The sequence below is a fragment of the Hippopotamus amphibius genome, chromosome 9 (genome assembly GCF_030028045.1).
Source record: "Hippopotamus amphibius kiboko isolate mHipAmp2 chromosome 9, mHipAmp2.hap2, whole genome shotgun sequence".
Classification (NCBI taxonomy): domain Eukaryota; kingdom Metazoa; phylum Chordata; class Mammalia; order Artiodactyla; family Hippopotamidae; genus Hippopotamus; species Hippopotamus amphibius.
The window spans coordinates 10,460,241-10,479,797 of NC_080194.1; the positions used below are offsets into that span (position 1 = coordinate 10,460,241).

At 45.3% G+C, this 19,557-nt stretch overlaps 1 protein-coding gene across 1 annotated transcript; it reads left to right on the forward strand.

Annotated features, from left to right (window-relative positions):
* The first annotated feature begins 2,292 nt into the window (after positions 1-2,292).
* COMMD9 (COMM domain containing 9) lies at positions 2,293-19,505 on the forward strand. The gene is made up of 6 exons (XM_057750573.1): positions 2,293-2,352; positions 9,550-9,675; positions 11,486-11,625; positions 13,001-13,035; positions 13,911-14,014; positions 15,043-19,505. Exons 1-6 carry the CDS (start codon positions 2,302-2,304, stop codon positions 15,181-15,183), a joined length of 597 nt encoding a protein of 198 aa, XP_057606556.1. The 5' UTR covers positions 2,293-2,301; the 3' UTR covers positions 15,184-19,505.
* Positions 19,506-19,557: the final 52 nt, after the last annotated feature.

Consider the following 19,557-nt stretch of genomic DNA (forward strand, 5'->3'; position numbering starts at 1 on the left):
CCGAGCCCAGGGTTTCCCGTCATGTCATGCCTGCCTGCACTGGCAAGGAGAACCGCATATCCTCCCACTGGGGCGGGTAAGTTAATCAACATCATTTTTTTGATCAACATCAGCTTCCATTGACATTCAAGAAGCTGAGAGAAGTTGAAGAATTTGTTCAAGGTAAGTTAATACCATGTAGAGTTGGGATTCAAACTTAGGTTGAATTCTAAAGCCCCTGTGCTTTTCTGCCTCCATGGAAGAGTTATTACTGCTATGTAACAAATTACCTCAAAGCTTAGCAGCTTAAAACCACAAACATGCACAATCACACAGTTTTTGAAGGCCAGAGAGCCAGGAGTGGTTTAGCTGGATGGTTCTGGCTCAGAATCTCTTGTGAGGTTGTAGTCAAGATATTGGCCAAGGCTACTGCCATCTCAAGGCTCTACCAGTGCTGGAGATCTGCTTCCAAAATCAATAATGAGACTACTGGCAGGCCTTGGCTTCTTGCTGATCGTTGGCCAGAGGCTTCAGATTTTCACCACGTGCATCTCTCCAGAGGACTGTTCATAACATGGCAGCCTGCTTTCCCCAGAGCAAGAGATTCAAGCAAAAGAGGGCAGACGAAGGAGAGTACCTGGAAGCTGCAGTTAACTTGTAATTAGTTTATGACTAATCTTCATTTAACTTAAACTAAGTTAACTAAAAGTTAATTAGCTTATAACTAATCTTAGATGTGACACACCACCACTTCTGCCACCTGCTATTGGTCACACAGACTAATCTTGGCACAACATGGGAGGGGACTACACAAGGATGTGTCGTTGTGGGCCACCTTAGAGGCTGGTGACCACTCTGCCCATCTTTCCAAAGTAAGACAAGAAGGCGCAGACCTGCAAATAATAAGGTAATATTCTTGCAGAAAAGTCAGAGAAAGTAATTTTCATCTAACCACTTTTGAGGGGTTGTTGTTTATTTAAGAAACATTTAATTCAATCAAGGCACTGGGCTGGCCCTGTAGATACAGACAGGAGTAAACCCAGATCTTACAGGGACATATGGCAGAAAACAAGAATCAAGCCATGTGGTCCTGGGAGAAGAGAAGGAGGAGAGGCCAAGAACGAGAGCCGGGATCAGGACCCCAGGACAAGGTGGGTCTAAAATCTTCTAGTCCAGGTATGGGTTCATCCTCAGGCAATCTGGGTTTATTTTCCTGGGGCTAGGCAACAACCTCACAGAAAATGGGAGAGAGAAAAAAAGGAGTGGGAGGAGTAGGAGGTAGAAAAACAAACGACCAATTCCTGGACTTTCACAATTAGACATTCTTTCTCTAGCTTGAATTTATCAGAACCTGTTTTGAGCCAAATTTTGCTAAGGAACTGTGGATGGAAGAAGAAAGGGCCAAGAGACCGTAAAGATGCAGAGGCTGGGGTCAGAGGGCAGAGGAGGTAGGTGGTTCCTTAAAAACCAAGTTCCAGGACTTTACAATTTGAGTCTGTTCTGAGGGAGGACCTCTAATCACTAGGCAAATCAGAGTCCTGGACTGCCCACTCAAAACCATCCTTACATTCATTATAATTATCTTGTTGAATAAATGAATCACATAATTTCCATGAACCACCCCTTTCATTCCCTGCCATAAGCGTAGTAGGAATCTAGTTAGGAACCAGTATCTTTCATTGGATTCCCTTTCTCCTCACTCTCCCAAACACTTCCTCACCAGCTCATCAAAACCGATGTCCCCTAGGACTAGAGAAAGTCATCAACACCGTTTCCTCCTCTGGCCAAGGTTAATAGTACCAGCTCCTACCTACCCCAGAGACAGAACGGAAACCGTACACGTGAAAGCACTTTTACATTCTTCGAGACAGGCGGGGTGGGGTAAATTCCAAGAACTGCAATGCTGTGTACAGTCACGTATTAATTCTAAGAGGCCAGGTACGATGATGACTCCAGAACAGCTGCGTTTCCAAGGCGCTTGCCAAGCCTGCAGATACATTCCCCAATTCTGCCAGCCCACCCTCATGTGTCAAAAGAAAATCAGTTCCCCCTGCCCTGGTAAGTGGACAAACCAAGCCAATTTCCTCCCCTGAAAACCATCCAGCGCCCGCATCCTCCAAAGCCCACAGCCCTAAAGTCAGCGCGCTGAGCTTTATTATAAAGCCTTCCCACGCCCTTCTCGGCTCCTCCCCATCCGGTAGTGCCGCAACTCAGGTAGCTCCCGCCACCCTAAGGAACTACAGCCCCCGGCATGCCCCGCGCGGCTGTCGGGGCCACGTGATCGCGCTTCTCCAGGGACCGCAGTCACATGATTCGGGGAAGATGGCGGCGCTGACGGCGGAGAACTTTGCGGCCCTCCAGAGCCTGCTGAAGGTAAATGGGAGGGGTGGGGACAGCGCGAGGCGGGCCTTTGTCTCCGAGACTTCGCACGGAGCAGGAATTGGGAATAAATGGACCCTGATTTGGAGCACGACTCTGCCACTGCCTCTCACTGTGACCCCTAGCAGGTCGTTGCGCCTTTCCGAGCTTTTTGAAAGTACGAACAAAATGAATACCACTTTGACAGGGTAGTGGGGAGACAAGACAGTGGACCTGAAGGCGCTGTACAGATGTTCCCTCGTAGCAGGCTCTGGGGCTGGCCTTCGGGGTTGGTGCACTGGGGGAGGTAAGTGCTGGTTGCCGGTTCCCCACCTCATCCCGCAGCGCGCCTGCATTCTGTGGTTCTCTCCTCTGCGTCGGCCCCTTGAGTGAAGCATGCGTTCTGTATTCTCCTGAGTCCTGGGGGGTTTGTACTTGCTTGGACCTATTTGAGAGCCAAAACATTCTCCTCATTTGAAACATTGTGAGGTTGGAAGGGATGTACTTTATTTGGCTTTGTAGGGGGTTGGAATTTTTTGCTTATTTTATGACTTTGCCTATAGAAGCGGCAGCGGCTTTATCTTCCTTCCTAGAACTTGTCGCTAGCTGACATCATGCCTCTGTTTGTCAGTTTGTCTTTCTCACAAGAACGTGAGATCCACGAGGGAACATTTATTGAAAAAACGCCAGATGAAGAGGGTCGGGTTAATTACACTCCGCAGTTGGCACAGCATCGTCATTGGTCCATGCGATGGCCCTCCTTTTGTTTTAGCTGCCTCCCCGGTGTTCACTTGTATTCTCCATCTCTGAGGGCATCTGCTGTTATTCACAAATGTATACCCAACAAGTGTAACCTCCACACCTAGCGTACAGCACGTGCTCGATAAATAGCTGTTATATGAATTAAGAAATGAAGTAACACAGCTGGAACTGGAAACCTAGAGCTCTCAGCTCCCAACCCAGTGCCTTTTCACCCTTACTGTGGCTGCTCTGCGCCCCACCCCCACCCCAATACCTCTCGTTCTGAGGGCTTTTTTTTCTTCGATAAACTTTAAAAAATCATTATTAATGTGTAACACACAAAAAAGTACGCAAATCGTAAGTGCGCCGTGTGATGATTTATTACCACCACCACAGTCAAACAGTGAAATGTTACCAGTACGGCAGAAGTCTCTGTGTTGTCCCTTCCTTATTTCCCTCACTGCTCCCCACTAGTAACCACTATCTTCACTTCTAATATGTCAAGTTAATGTTGCCCACATTTGAACTTCACATAAATGGAATAATATGGCATATTTGTGTGTGTGTGTCTGGCTTCTTTTCTTTGCTGTTATGTAGCAATAGTTCATTTGCATTCCTATTGTCCTATGTACTTTATTTTTTTTTTTTAAATTACATAAACTTTTAATTCTGAGATATAGATTTACAGGCACTTGCAAAAAACAGTACAGAGAGATCCCATTTACCTATTACCCAGTTTCCCCCAATGGTAACATCTTGCAAAACTATAGTATGATATCCCAACCGGGATATTGACATTGATAGTCAAGATACAGAACATTTTTCCTTCACCACAGGATTGTTCACATTGCCCTTTTAGAGCCACAGCCACTTCCCCTCTGCCCTCACCCCCTTCCTAACCTCTGGCATTCACAAATTTGTTCTTCATTTCTGTCGTTTTGTCATCTCATGAATGTTATGTAAGTGAAATCATACAATATGTAATCTTTGGGGATTGGCTTTTTTTCACTGAGCCCTATTCTCTGGAGCCCTGTTATATGTATTCCTAGTTCTTTTTATTGCTGAGTAGTATTCCATGGTATGACATCTACATTATTTCCAGTTTTTTCTATTACAAATAAAGCTGCTATAAGCATTTGTATACAGGTTTTTGTATGAACACAAGTATTTATTTCTCTGAAGTTAATGCCCAGGAATACAATTCTGGATCATTTGCTAGTTACATGTTTAGGGGGTTTTGTTGTCTTTATGAAGCTGCCAAACTGTTTTCCAGAATGGCTGTATCACTTTACATTCCCAACAGCAATGCATGAGTGGTCCAGTTTCTCCCCATCCTTGCCAGCATTTATTGGCATCATTATATTTTATTTGAGCTATTCTGATAGGTGTGTATTTGTATCTCATTGTGGTTTTAATTTGAATTTCCCTAATGGTTAATGATGTTGGACATCTTTTTGCATGCTTATTTACCATCTGTATATCTTCTTCAGCGGAATATCACTTTATGTCTTCTGCCATATTTTAATTTCATTGTTTGCTTTTTTACTTTTGAGTTTCTCTATATGTTGTAGATAGTAGTCCTTTGTCAGATATGTGGTTTGCACGTAGTCTTTCCTGGAATTTAGCTATTTTCATCCTCTTCATAGGGGTGTATTAATTTGCCAGCTCAGCTGTAACGAAGTACTACAGACTTGGTGGCTGGCACAACAGAAATTTATTGTCTACCAGTTCTGGAGGCCAGAAGTCTGAGATCAAGGTGTCAGCCAAGTTGGCTCCTTCTAAGGGTTTTGAGGGACAAACTGTTCTGTGCCTCTCTCCTAGCTTATGTGGGTTTCTGCCAATATTTAGTGTATCTTGGCTTATAGATCTGTGCATTTATCTTCATAGGGAGTTCTCCTTGTTTGCATTTTTCTGTTTAAATGTCCCATTTTAATTAGGACATCGGTTGTATTGGATTAGGGTCTACTCTGTGACTTTATTTTTACTATTTATATCTGCAGTAATCCTATTTCTAAATGAGATCATATTTTGAGATAGTGGGGATTATCACTTCAATATGTGACTTTTAGGGGAACACAGTTCAACCCATAACAGGAGCTTTTGCACAGCAAAAGTTTTAATTCTGATGAAGTGTAATTTTTCAAAAAATGTACCTTTTATGAATTGTGATTTTTTTAATGAATTACGCTTTTGGTGTAAAGTCAAAGAACTCTGTGAAGCCATAGGTCTCCAAATTTTCCCCTATTTTTTCCTAAAAGTTTTGTAGTTTTATATTTTACATTTATATAACATTGAAGTCCATGATTGATTTTGCATTAATTTTGTATAAGATGTGTGAGACAGTTTGAGATTTTTTTTGGTTTTGGCCTGTGAGTGTCTGCTTGTTTCAGGATCATTTGTTGAAAAGGCTTTCTTTCCTCCATTGAATTGCTTTTGCAACTTTGTCAAGAATCAGTTGGGCATATTTATGTGAGTCTACTTCAGGGTTCTGTAGTGCGTCTACTTCAGGGTTCTTTAGTTTGTTCCATTGATCTATTTGTTTATCCCTCTGAGAATATTATACAGTCTTGATTACTGTGATGTGTCTCCCCACTGATTTAGATCTTTGATTTCTTTTATCCGTGTTGTATAATTTTCAGCATACAAGTCCTGTACATGTTTTGTTAGATTTATACCTAAGTATTTCTCTCCTTTTTTTTTGAGCAATTGCAAATGATATTGTACTTTTAATTCCAGTGTCCACATGTTCATTGCTAGTGTGTAGAAATACATCTGAGTTTTGTGTGTGTGTCTTGGATCTGCTAACTGCTGAACTCACTTATTCTAATAGTTTTTTTATACATTTCTTGGGCCTTTCTCATAGACAGTCATGTTATCTGCAGGTAGGGACAGTTTTATTTCTTCGTTTCTGATCTGCGAATGTTTTCTTTCTTTCTCTTGCCTTATTTCAGTGGCTAGAATTTTTAGCGCTATGTGGAATAACAGTGGTGAGAGCAGACATCTTTGCTTTGTTCCCAGCTTTGGTCTTTCATCAAGTATGTTTGCTCTAGGTTTTTTGGTAGATGCTCTATACCAAGTTATGGAAGTTCCCCTCTATTTCTAATTTTATGAGTGTTTTCATCAAGAATATATGTTGAATTTTGTCAACTGTTCTTTCTGCATTGATTGATAGTCTATGAGTTTCTTCTTGAGCCTGGTAATATGGTGGATTACATAGATTTTCAAATATTGAACTGGCCTAGCATCCCTGGAATAAATTCCACCTGGTTGTAGTGAATAATCCTTTTTATATGTTGCTGAATTCTATTTGCTAGTATTTTGTTAAGGATCTTTGCATCTATTTTTATGAAGGATATTGGTCTATAGTTGTTTTTTTGTTTTGTTTTTTACAATCTGTCTGATTTTGGCTAGCTTTGTGAAATGAATTGGGAAATGTTTCCTTCTTTTCTGTTGTCTAAAAGAGATTGTGTAGAATTAGTTAATTCTTTCTTTAAATGTTTGTTAGAATTCTCTAAATGTTTGTTTAAATTCCTTGTTAAATTTAAACAAAATTTAAATGTTTGTTGAAACCATCTGGGGTTGGCAATTTCTGGGGGTCTTAAAATTACAGATTCAATTTCCTTAATAGTTATAGGACTATTCAAGTTTTCAGTTTTATATTGGGAGAGTTGTGGTAGTTTGTGTTTTTTGAGAAATTGATCCATTTCATTTACACTGTCAGATTTATGTGTATAGAGTTGTTTGTAGTTATTCTGTTATTTTCTTCTTGAAATCTCCAAGGTCTGTAGTGATATGCCCTGCTTCATTCCTGATATTGGTAATTTGTGTCTCCTTTCTTCTTAGCTTTGTCAGCCTTGCTAAAAGTTTGTTGATTTTTTTGATATTTCAAAGAACCAGTTCTTTGTTGCATTGATTTCTCCTTTTTTATGTTTTTAATTTCTTTGGTGTCTGCTCTTTGTTATTTCCTACCTTCTTCCTTTGGATTTGTTGTGCTTTTGTTCTTCTAGGTTCTTGAGGTAAGAATTTAGATTATTTGAGACTTTTCCTCTTTTCTAATGTATACATTTAATGCTGTAAATTTCCCTCTCAGCACCTTCTTGGCTGTACCCCTAAAATTTTGGTGTTGTTTTTCATTTTCATTCATTCAGTGTAATTTTTTTTAAAAAAATTCATTTTTTATTTTTTATCTTTGGCTGCATCAGCTCTTCACTGCAGCTCACGGGCTCTTTGTTGCGGCTCATGGGCTTCTCTCTTCAGTTGTGGCACACGGGCTTTGTAGTTGCGGTGCATGGGCTCCAGAGCGTGTGAGCTCAGTAGCTGTGGCACGCAGGCTTTAGTTGCCTTGCAGCAGGTGGGATCTTAGCTCCCTGACCAGGGATCGAACCAGTGTCCCCTGCATTGCAAGGGCACATTATTCTTAACCCTTAAACCACCAGGAAAGTCCCCATTCAGTGTAATTTTTTAACTTTCCCTTTTATCTGTGAATGATTTAGAAGTATGTTGTTTAAGTTTCCAAATGTTTGGACGTGTTCTTGTTATCCTTCTTATTGGTTTCTAGTTTGATTCCATTGTGATCACTGAGGACACACTATGAATGATTTAGTTCTTTTAAATTCGTTAGGGTTTCTTTTTTGGCTCAGAATATCATCTTTCTTGGTGTGTGTTCAGTGAGCGCTTGAAAAGAGTGTGTCTTGTGTTGTTGCTGGCCAGCGTGTGGTAAATGTCCATTAGGTTGATTGATGGTGTGTGGAGTTTTCCTTTGTCCTTGTTGAATCCTCCCTAGTTGTTTTGTCAATTGTTGACAGATGGGTGTTGAAGCCTCCAACTGTATTTATGGAATTGTCAATTTCTCCTTTCAGTTCTGCCTGTGTTTTGCTTCACATATTTTGCAGCTCTCTTGCTGAGTGCATGCACATTCAGGATGTCTTCTTGGTCGACAGAACCTTTTATCATTGCATATAATGTCTCTGTCTCTGGTAATTTTCTCTGCTGTGAAGTCTGCTTTATCTGATATTAATGTAGCCACTCTTGCTTTCCTGGTTATTGTTTGCATGATCTGTCTTTTTCCATTCTTTTACCTTTAATCTGTCTGTATCATTATATGTGAAAGGAGTTTCTTGTAGGTAGCATTTAATCCACTTGTAGATATTTTTAAGATATCTTGTAGATATTTTTGTAAATATCTTGTAGATTTTTTTAATCCACTCAGCCAATTTCTGTCTTTTAATTGGTATATTTAGACCACATGCAGCCAGTGTAACTATTGAAATAGTAGAACTTAAGTTTGCCATTTTATTTTTTTTTGTTTTCTATTTGTTCTTTTATTTATTTATTGTTCCTTTACTTTTACTGCTTTCCTGTGGGTTATTTGACCAATTGACCATTTTTTGGAATTCCATTTTGATTTATCTGTAGCATTTTAAAATGCATTTCTCTTTATAACCCTTATAGGGGTTGTTCAGCTCATTACATTTATTTACAGAACATCACAATCTCAGTGACAATGTCAGTGTCATCATTTTACCAGTCAGAGTGAAGTAGTCCCTTTATAGTCCTACCCTTATTTATAATATACTTGTCTTAAGTATTTCCTCTATATACATTTTAGAGCTACATCAGACAGTGGCTTTTCTTTTTGTTCATATATCCCAGACTTCGAGCTAAAGAAGAGGGCCACCCAGAATGCCAGTGGGTGAAAAAAAACAAACTCCAACAAATACTTGCTCTCTGCAGCCGAAGACCAAGAAAGGGGCAGCTTAGGAAGACAGAAAACATTTGGACAGTAACTGCTCTATTCCACCAAAACACCACAGAAAAAACTGTGGTCCTGCTTCCCCTATGTCAGCAAAGGCTGAGATGGAACAGGCCCTTCAGGGCGGTGTTAGAGAAGGCCAAGTAGGGAGCTGGACCTCCGTCTCCAGCTGGAGGTAGGGAGTTCTGCCACCCCTCCGTATTACTGGAAACTGCTTGGAGCCAGAGCTTCCACCCCTGCCCAGTAGCAGCAGCGAACCCCTGCTTTTGGATGCCAACAGGAACCAAGTAGGGGAGCTGCACTTTTATCTCCATTTAGTAGTAATGAAGCAACACCCTCCCCGCCCCCCGCCACGCTCCCCCTGCCACCTGAGCAGTGTCAGAAAAAGCCAGCTGAAATAGGTTTAAATAAGATCAGGGGCTCAGAACATAACATGGCCACGTCATTCCTTGGTCATGAGGTCCGTAGCAGGTCTGTCTTCTCTCCCCTTTCAGAGTCATCTTACATTTGTTTTCTATAAAGTGCCCAGGGAGTTTAGTTGTGTTTAGCAGGAAAAATAAGGAAAAGTACATCTACCCCTTCCCAGAAATGGAAGTGTCCTGTATACCTCTTAGGTGTCACACCATGACCGAGACACTATTATGTTCTAAAAAAATGTATGTTTAGAGTCTGAGTTTGTTTCTTGTTTTGTTTTTTTCCATCTGTGAATTAATTTATAGGCCTCCTCGAAAGATGTTGTCAGACAGCTGTGCCAAGAGAGCTTTTCCAGTTCAGCCCTTGGCTCGAAAAAACTCTTGGATATGACGTGTTCCAGCCTGTCTGTGACCCAGGAGGAGGCAGAACAAGTGAGTGTGGTCAGAAACGGCCTCTGGCCGCTGGCTTCTCGGCGCGTTTTTCTCTTCCTTGACTTCCCAGTCATTGCCACGTCCAAGGGAATTTTCCCCCGAAATGTCTGCTGACATTAGAGCAAACTTAAAATAGATGCTTTTTTTTTTTTTTTTTTAACATCAGTGAACTTAAAAGCCATTGTCTTTAAACCTTCACGTCCTTGTGATGACTGAGGCACGGATGGGGAAAGTATACCCAGAATCAGAGCTCCTGGCCATTTCCTTTTCAGGCGGGTTCCCTAGAGAGCATGGGCAAAAGCCAGCCTTGTTAGGGTTTTCTTTCCCAACCTGTAACTCACCTGTGCTGATGAGCTGTTGGCTGGATAGCTCAGGCAGACTTTTCAGGGATGGCTGGGCAGAAGCTCCGAGGCCTGAGTATGACTCGGAGGATGTGCTGCTGGACCTCACCTGATCTCGGGTGGCCAAGAGGACATGGAAGGTGACTCGGGTTCTGTGGCACTCACAGACCTGTCTTTCCATGGCAGCTGTGTTTCTAAAACAGGAGTTCATCCAAGCAGGCCTATAGTGTTGTCATTGTTATTCTTGATCTGGAGCTTTGTTCATTGAAGTTGGCTGTAGAGCAGTGAGAGGCAGCAGCAAGATGATGGAAATGAGTTGGAGACTTAGTTCGGGTTCCGCACAAGTAGACCCTGAGGCAAAGACTGGGCTGCTGGTAGTTACTTAGGAGGTGATTCTAGAAAGCGCAGAGGAGGGAGTGAGGAAAGTCAAACAGGGAAGAGAGACGAGCCAGTAGAAAGCTATGCTGATGACCAGTCACTCATTGTTGTCACTGTTGTGCACAGCTGCAGTTGGGGTCCTGTAAGAAACCCTGTGGAACGTGCCCCGGCGTTGGTCACCCTGGAAAGCAGGGGGGTTGGGGCGTTTATCCACGGGCTCCCACCCTTCACCAGTGGAGGGTTCATGTCCCCTGGCCTCTGGGTTGTGCTTTTCTGAGCTGAGCAACCTCCCCTGGCACTGGAGAAAGCCCTAAAGCAGAGAAAGTTCCCTCTGGACAGTCTTGTCAGGTTCAGCTAAACACTGTTATACTCACAAGACGAGCACAGGCCATGCCCGGCTACAGATTCACCTGGAAGGACACAGGATGGAACCCAGCATCCTATCAGGGCAGTGCCAGGCACTCCTTTCACAGAGCGGTCTGCACAGCTGGCCTGGAGCTCTTTGTTCTCCTCGCCTTCCCAGGTGACAACCTGGGGGCAAGGACGTAACCGTCCACGCACTCTGGATGGAAAGCCCAGACTCCCCAGGAGCCAGTCCCTCTGGCAGCAGTTCAGTAAGCACAGCTTCGGCTGCAGGTGCATACTGTGCAGCCACACTCGTGGAAGCCCGAGCTGGGGGCCCCGGTCTGCAGGCCTCCTGGTCCCAGAGGCAGGGGACCCGTGCAGCGTTGCCTAGTAACACAGTTGACTTTCCGCTTCTCTCACATCACAGGGGAACAGGCTAGAAAGTTAGCTTAAGGTCAGAGTCCATGCACAAGGAAGGGGATTTATTAACCCTTTGCCCACGAGCAGATACCTTCTGGCAGGTTGACAGCATCGTCGGTCAGGCAGCCATGTGTCTTCTGAGCAGCAGGTGAACGTGGAGCTGGGCAGAGGCATGCAGGCTTCAGCATCTGTGCCGGGTGCCTCTGGACTCCTGGGACTCAGTTTGAATGGCAGTAGTGGCCCTTTTCCCAGCAGGGGGTAGAGCCCTGTGCCCTGTCCCCTGCGCCACCGCTCCTCACCGCCAGGGCTCCCCGTCTGTCCTGTAGCTGCTCCAGGCTCTGCACCGCCTCACCAGGCTGGCAGTGTTCCGGGACCTGTCCTCCGCCGAAGCAATGCTGACCCTCTTTCCTGAAAACTTCCACCAAAACCTCAAAAACCTGCTGACAAAAATCATCCTCGAACGCGTGTAAGTGCTTATTTCTTGAGAGTTTCTTGTAATGCTTGTACTTTTTATTCCTGTTCTGGAAAAAATATGCTCATTCTTGAAAAGCAAGCACAGGTGAGCAGAAAGAAGAAAACCGTAATCCTGCCACCCAGGCGGTGAGCGGTGTTAACTCCTTAATGGAAAATCTTTTAGGACTGGTGTATTTTTTCTGTTTACACGTACAGAGGGTTGGTGTTTTGCTTTTGTTTTTAACACAATGGGATCATGCTGTTTTATAACTTGCTTGTTTTCAGGTAACAGTATTAGCATTAATGATATTTCAGATTGATAAATATTTACCTTCAATACCATTTTTAATGGCTAAATATATTCCACTGTATGAAGAAATTATGTATAGTTTAGTTAATAAATTCCTTAGTGGACATTTAGGCTATTGGCAGTTTTCACTTAACTGAGCAATTTACCGTGGAACCTTTGCGCACATTGTGCTTGGTTATTTCCTTACTGGTAAATGGTGGTATTGAGGCTTTGGCTCTTTGCTGTCAAGTTGACCATCAAAATGATTGTACCAACTACTTCTCTGCCAGTAGGACATGCGTGTGCCGCTCTCTCCACACCAGCACCAGCACCGAGGGATTTTTTTTTTTCTTTGCCTTTTAGTCCCGGTTTCACAAATGGCAAATAGTACCTCATTTCAGTTTACATATCTTTGGTACTGGTGATGTCAAATAACTTTTTCATGTTATCGGTCATTTTTATTTCTTTTGTGAATCATCTGTACGTTTTCTGGCTGGGCAAATCCTTTTAGATGCATACAATTTAATCAGAACTGATTAACTGCTGGGTAGCAGCAGGCTTGAAGAGACCTCTCTGATAGTAATAACTGGTCATGCTTACTTCCCAAGGGTTTTGTTGTTTATTTAGAAACTTTCTCATTCGTGCGTGCATGACCACAGTTTACTCTGACTCAGCTTGGCATCTCACTATGGTATGATTTGCTGTAGCATTAGACACGCCTGTTTGGATGTGTTTTATGTAAGATGCCGTACTTTGTGTGGTAGATGCTCAGTAAAAAGAGGATAAGTTGACCTTTTCTGCTTTGTCTCTGAGGACGATAGCACGGGGACATTACAATGCATTTAGTCTTTTCTTGTTTTTCCTCAGCCACGAAAACTAACAGCACCTATGGCCTTAACATCACTCAGTTTTGTAAAACAAGCAAACAAAAACCTGCTCCTTGGAGGGAGGCGTCTCTGGGGTCCTTCCCTGTCAGGAGGTGGTTATAGGTTTGAAGATCACAGAAGGAGCAGAGACGCAGGCCCACGGGCCTCACCGTCAGAGACTGAATTTGCATCCCTTTTCCATTTTATTTGTCTTACCTTTTCCTCTTAAACAGATCTACTTGGAGAGCTGAAGCCCTCACAAATCAGAGTGAGTACCAACAAACCTGACTCTTCCTCCCTCCCCCTCCTCCCCAGCCCCAGCCCTAAATCTGCCAGAGATTTTAATTACAGCCAAAGTGAATTAACCTAATCCCAAACCGAGTAGTGCTTGTTATGTATTTCTTTTTAATTCCACTTTTTAATTTTTTTCTGATTATGAACTTAATATAATAGAGGCGTGTTGTTAAAAAAACAAACATCCAAAGCAGAAAGTGACGTACTTAAAATAACTACGTACTTAAAATAACTGTGTGTCCATTAGAAAACACATGAACCATCATTGAAATTATTGTGAAAGATTGAATAAAACTGGGTGTTTGATAAAGGGTCACGAAGCTCACTCTGAGCCAGTCACAGTACCACAGACTCTCCCTGCGTTAACTCACAGAATCCTCCCCGCAACCTTGTGAGCTAGGCTGAGATCATCCTGATTCTACAGGTGAGCAAACAGAGGCTCAGCGGTTAGACAGGGGGTAGAACCCTCTTGAAGCTAAGTCTGTGTCTCTCAAACAAAAGCTCTTTCCGCCGTTGTCGACGTCACACATTTCCTAAGACGCGGGCCGCAGCCTCGTCTTCTCCACCTGTGTCACTCCTCATCCTGTCCTGACTTCTGGAGGGTTGGGTGCTCGGGCAGAAGCCTGGAGGTGCCGCCCAGCGCGACTCTGCCCTGAGCGCAGGGGCCACGCGTTTTCGTAAGGAAGGCCTGGGGCGTGCGCCGAGGCCTCGGGCCCCGCCTGTGTGCCTCCCCCAGAGGCTCGCTGTGTGGATCGGTGCACTGCACGTGCGCCGTCCTTGGAGCGGCCCGTCACGAAGGCGTGGTGATGCGGGTGCTGTGAGCTCTGAGCGGCGCTGTCCCCCCCACAGTCTCTCTGCCGCGCCTGGTTGACCTGGACTGGAGGGTGGACATCAGAACCTCCTCCGACAGCATCAGCCGCGTGGCTGTCCCCACCTGCCTGCTGCAGATGAAGGTACGTCCACGGCCGTGCTCGCCAGAAGCAAAGGAGGGGCAGTGGGCCCGGTGCCCCCGCGGGCCAGGGAAAATGCCCGTCTCCAAGCTTTAGGATCTCTAACCCCATAAATAAAAAAAATGTAGCACCCTCCCCCCCCAAATGCAGTGTTTATTGAGAAAGTACGTGTGTATTAACAAAGTACCGTCATCATAAAACACACACCAAAAGTAGACATTTTTAAATGATGACAAACACAAAACATACCTTTTAAAAATACTTTGTTGATCTCTCAAGTGTATCTTAGGCACTTACAGGAAGGTTTGGCTTTAACCGCAGGAGCACGCACTCAGATTTCGAATTGCCTCCTTGAGAATTTTGGTGTACTTTACCGAATTCCCGTCCAGTCTGGGGAGGCTGTCGCGTTTGTACTGTGCTGAACAAGGGCCCCTCTTAGCAGTTGGAGAAGTGTCAGATCCTTGTTTTATTGTTCACACGCCTCATTGGTGTTATCTTCACATCACAGTTATTTTCAGGAATCTTTTTAAGCCACATACCCTAGTTAAAACTAGGTAACATGATGCTATATTGACCTACCCACCAGACACTCAGAAACTCAACACCTGTAAGAAAGTGAAAAAGTAAGGGCGCTTCTAACAACTAAGTTTTTAACTACTGGTAAGGCTTACTTTTCAAAAAAGGATATAAATACATGTAACTAGAGGCTGTAATATTTTTCCTGCATCCCGGGGGATTCTTGCATACTCTTAGAGCCCACAGCCTAAAGTACCAGCCTGAGCCCAGGTAATGTTTCCTCACTCGAATGCCAAGAGTTGGGGGCGGGAGGGTAAGTGAGCCTGGGCTTCTCCCACCCCTGCCCGGAGCCCCTGAGACAGTCCCTCCCTGTCCCCGTTTGCTGAGTGACTCCAGGGCTAGGTCTCTCCGGAGCTCTGAGCAAAGAGCCTCTCTTCAGAGCTTCACCAGAACCGGGTAGGGCCTGCAGGTCGAAGAGAGGCAGCTTTGACGCTGGGGAAATGTTCTCTTTTCAGATCCAGGAAGATCCCAGTCTGTGTGGGGACCAGCCCTCTGTGTCAGCTGTCACCATGGAGCTGAGTAAGGAGACGCTGGACACGATGTTAGACGGGCTGGGCCGCATCCGGGACCAGCTTTCCGCCATGGCCAGCAAGTGACTCGGCCAGCTGGCCCCGCCGCCCTGCCCGCCCGCCTCCCAGCACACGCTGCCCTCGCAGCCACCCACAGCGGGCGGTGGTGGGGACAGTGGGAGGCGGCCATCCAGAAGGCGCAGCTGGACCGGGAGGAAGCAGCCAGGCCCCCACGCTGTTCTCCTCACTCACGTTCTTCTTCCTCTTTCCGAAGCTGGTGAGCAGAAGCCGCTGTCCTCGCAAGGCTCCTTTGTGGGACTTAATGACCGCTGTGGTGGCGAGAGGGGCATTTGCTTGGTCAGCTGCCTCTGCCTGATTGATTGGAAAATTCAGGCCCAAATTGTGGCGTTCGTCTTAAGATGTTCCTTTCCAGCATTTGGGCTGATGAGCTCCTTTCCAGCTCTGGAGCCGTGCAGGGAGTCGGGTGGGTGGTGCCAGCAGTTCTGCTTCTCTGTCAGAGAAGCCAGGCGGATCCCACAGGGCCAGGCCCCCGCAGCGTGCCCGCCTGCCCTGAGTCCAGAGCCCTCCTGAGCTCCCTCAGTCCTGCCGGACGACCTGAAGCATAGGAAGTGGGAGCCCATTCCCTTCTCCAGGGAGCCAGAGACCCCTGCCTTGATGTAATGTGGCCACTCAGGGTGAAGAAGTGGGAGTGATTGGAAATAAATAAGTTCTAAAAACTTCATGATTCCAGCCACGCTTCCGTAGCTTCTGTCCTTAGCCTGAGTCCTTGTCTTCGGCCAGTGATGCCTCTCGATCCCCACATCCTCATTCCCGGCTGAGCCCGTGGTGTGACCTGAAAGCGGGCCTGTGAACTGCCCCACCTTCCGTGTATCCCCCTGCATGTAGAGCAGAAGACAGCGCGGTTGACATCAGGAGGTGCTTGTCACGAGAGCTGTGATGAAAGCGCTCCTCAAGGACTTTAACCAGACGGAATCGTCTCTGACTCATGCCTGACACGTCCCAGGGGCTCAGTATAAGGTGTTCCCCTCCGTATACAGATCACCCATTAGCACGAACCTGCAGCCTGCCCTGAGAGCTTTGCTTTGGCGGCTTCTGGGGTGGTTGTGTGCGGATGGGGCGGGAGGGTGGATAGAGGAGGCAGGGCCTCAGGATAAGAGGATGCGCTCAAGCTCAATTCCTGCTCCCCCCGAGTTTTTACTTTTTTTAATTAAATGGCAATAGTAATTGTACCTACTCTATAGAACTTTTGTGAAGATTAAGTGATATAACATACCTAAAAGCACTTAGCACTGTTATGGCAAATAGGAAGGGCTGGATAACCTTAGCTTTGGTTATTAATGGGAAGGAAAGTAGAAAGCTCTCTGCATTCACTGTTTCGTCCGCTGTAACGGGGTTGGTGTGACTGTGGACGTTTTTATCCTCCCTTTATCAACGAGGGTATTCGCTCATCGAGGCAAAGTCGCCCGCTAGTAAATGGCCTCATCAGGACTGGGGCCCAGATTTCTCTAACACACAGGACTCTGCAGGGGACTTGGCGTTCTGTGATTTTAGCTGCATTTGGAAAATACTGGAACTGAAGTAGAGATGAGAAATCTTTACTGCTTCTCCACCCCCAGTAAAACACCAGGGAAGTCAAGAAAGAAAAAAAAAACCCAAGCTCCTCTTTGCCATCCTTTGGAGGCTGAGCTGCCTTCTGTTAAAATGGCAGTTCTTTGCCCGTTCGGGGCCACACGCATTGAGAATCTGATGGAAGATGTGGATCCCATCTGTAGGAAATAAACACTTGAGTTTTTATTCAAGGACAAGCCTTCACGGACCCTGAAGGCCAGCCCAGTATCTCCAGGTCGAGGGCCCCTGGTCTCACCCTCAGGTTGAGTTCAGCCTTGTCATGAATTCATCCGCCTCTCTTTTCCTTCTACTTTCTGTGACCCTCAGAGATCTCCAAATGCCTGTCACCGGGCCTCCCATGGAATGCCGTAAGAAACAGACTGAAGCAGGAAGCCCGGCATAGGTGTCTGGACTGGTGGACATTCCTTTAGTCACATCCACACCTACAGCACGTTCAAGAAATAACATCAATATATGTTTGCTACCCTTCACCTCACATGCTCGTTTAAGGGGGTGGTTTTCCCACTGTTGGCCAGGATGGATTGTTTGTAGATACCACATTCATGACCCTGTCTCAGAAAAACCTCCTAGCTTCTACCTGTTGCTGTCAAAGGAAGTTCCTATTCACATCCCTAGAAACAGGAGGCATGGGATGTCTTGCAGGGCCACGTGGAGAAGGACCAGGGTTGGTCAGGAGGCAGAGGGCAAGGGAATAGCATGGCCCAGAGCCTTTCTTGGGATTTTCGCAGAAGGAATGGGCGAGGCGGAGTAGGCACGCTGTATAAGCAGAGGGTTGGCTAGTTTGGATAATTTTGGCAGGTCTGGGCTACAGGTGTGGCTGCTAGCTGTCCGGAACCTGGTCCTGGGGTGATTCAGGGCAGGGAGGATACTGGCTGGGGTGCGAGAGATTCACTAGCCCTAGGAGGTCAGTCTCTCCAGGGTCAAGGCCCCAAATGCCGTAGTATCAAGAATACGGAAGATATAAGATAGTGTAGTCAGTGCAAGGTTATGCTATGGTAACAGACAACCCCAAGGTTGCAGTGGCTTTTACATGACAGAAGTTTATTTTTGCTACACAGCCAGTGCAGGTTGGGGACAGAGGGACAAGTGCTCTGCTCCCTGTAGTCACTAAGGGGCCAAGGACGTGGAAACTTCACCTCAACACACGCCTGCCCAGCCACCGAGGCAGGATGAAGGAATGTGGTGGATATCAAGCTTGCACTTGAAGTTCTGCCCGGAAGGGATGGGCCAGTCACGTGGTCACACCTGACTTTAAAGAGGGCAGAGAACATCAGTCCTTCCATGTACCAGGAAGGAAGAGAAATAAGATATTTGCAATCAGTTATGATAACTATTGTTTCCCTGACACCTGAACCAAAGATTCCTTTTTGCCTAAACTGGTTTGTATCAGTACTTACAAACAAAAGAATTGTAACAACACACCATCTCAGCACCTTTTCTCATGATAAACTTCATCCCCTGTGTGGCACGAGAAAGGTGTGAAACATTTTCCGAAATACCTTACCGCCTGTTCACCGTACCCTCCCAAAGTCCATGGAGCATCGGTCCCTGAGGATCTGTGCATTTTCCTGAGGAGGAGTCAGCTCGGAGACTCCCAGGGCGAACTCCAGTCTGGGTCTTTCAACACAAAGGCCTGTGCTCTCTCCATTCCTGCCTCGATCCTGGAAAAAGACAACTTGGGTTCTTCACAGATGGCAGAACTTCCCGCTTAATCTGGCAACATTCAGCTTCCTTCCTACTTCCTGCTTCTGGTGGTTTTCAGGTCCAAAGACTGACCCAAGGGCCAGACATTTGGGTCTGTCCCGCAAGCCGGTTCTCTAAACACACACGGTGGGTGCCGTGTCTAACAGTCATTAGTCAAGCTCTGTGCTCTGGTATTTCCAGGTTTCCAGGAAGTGAGTCCGGTGTGGTACAGAAGGTGCTTTGTTATTTTGTTCAGTAAACTAAGATGTTATCAGAAATGAGAGGGGTTTTTTTTTATTACATTTTTAAAATATTTTCATCTAGAAACCACTGGCTACCTGGCATTTTGAAAGCTTTCCAGTGGTTGGCCATTTACAGGAACTATTTTGAACCTGTAACCCCTGACTTCAAGTACTGATCATTCGTAAACATTCTCTCACCTGTGTGATGCTGACTTTTGTACAATTTCCTTCTTCCTTTAGTGCTCACATTTCTGTGGTTTAATTGTCCTTTTTACAACTACTTTAAGAAAGAAAAAAAAAAGATTTCTTGGTAGTATTTTCTGGTTAGTACCAGGGAACCCTGATTTCCAAGGAGAGAGAACCATTCTTCATTTGAGGAAATGTAAAGAACTCTTAAAGGTAAGCCTGGGAAGCTGAGTTTCTACTAGCCCCGGGCTCTTGGGAAAGACTCTGATGGGCTTTTCCACCTCATCTGCAAGTGGAGATAAGATAACTGCTTAGATAACGCATCTCATAGATTTATAGTAAACTACAAAGTAGAACCCTTGGCTGAAGAATGGGACTCTCTTGGCTGTTGGTGTCAACCTTGCATTAGCCATGTGACCTTAGACACATAGCACACGGTGAAACACAGTCCTGTCGCAACAGGTTAAATCATAAATGAATTGATAGAGTCTGTCACACACAGTGAAGTGAGTCAGAAAGAGAAAAACAAATACCATATATTAACACATATATGCGGAATACAGAAAAATGGTACAGATCAGTCAGTTTGCAAGGCAGAATTAGAGACACAGATGTAGAGAACAAACATACGGACACCAAGTGGGGAAAGTGGGGGTGAGGGGGGGTTGGGGTGGAATGAATTAGGAGATTGGGATTGCCA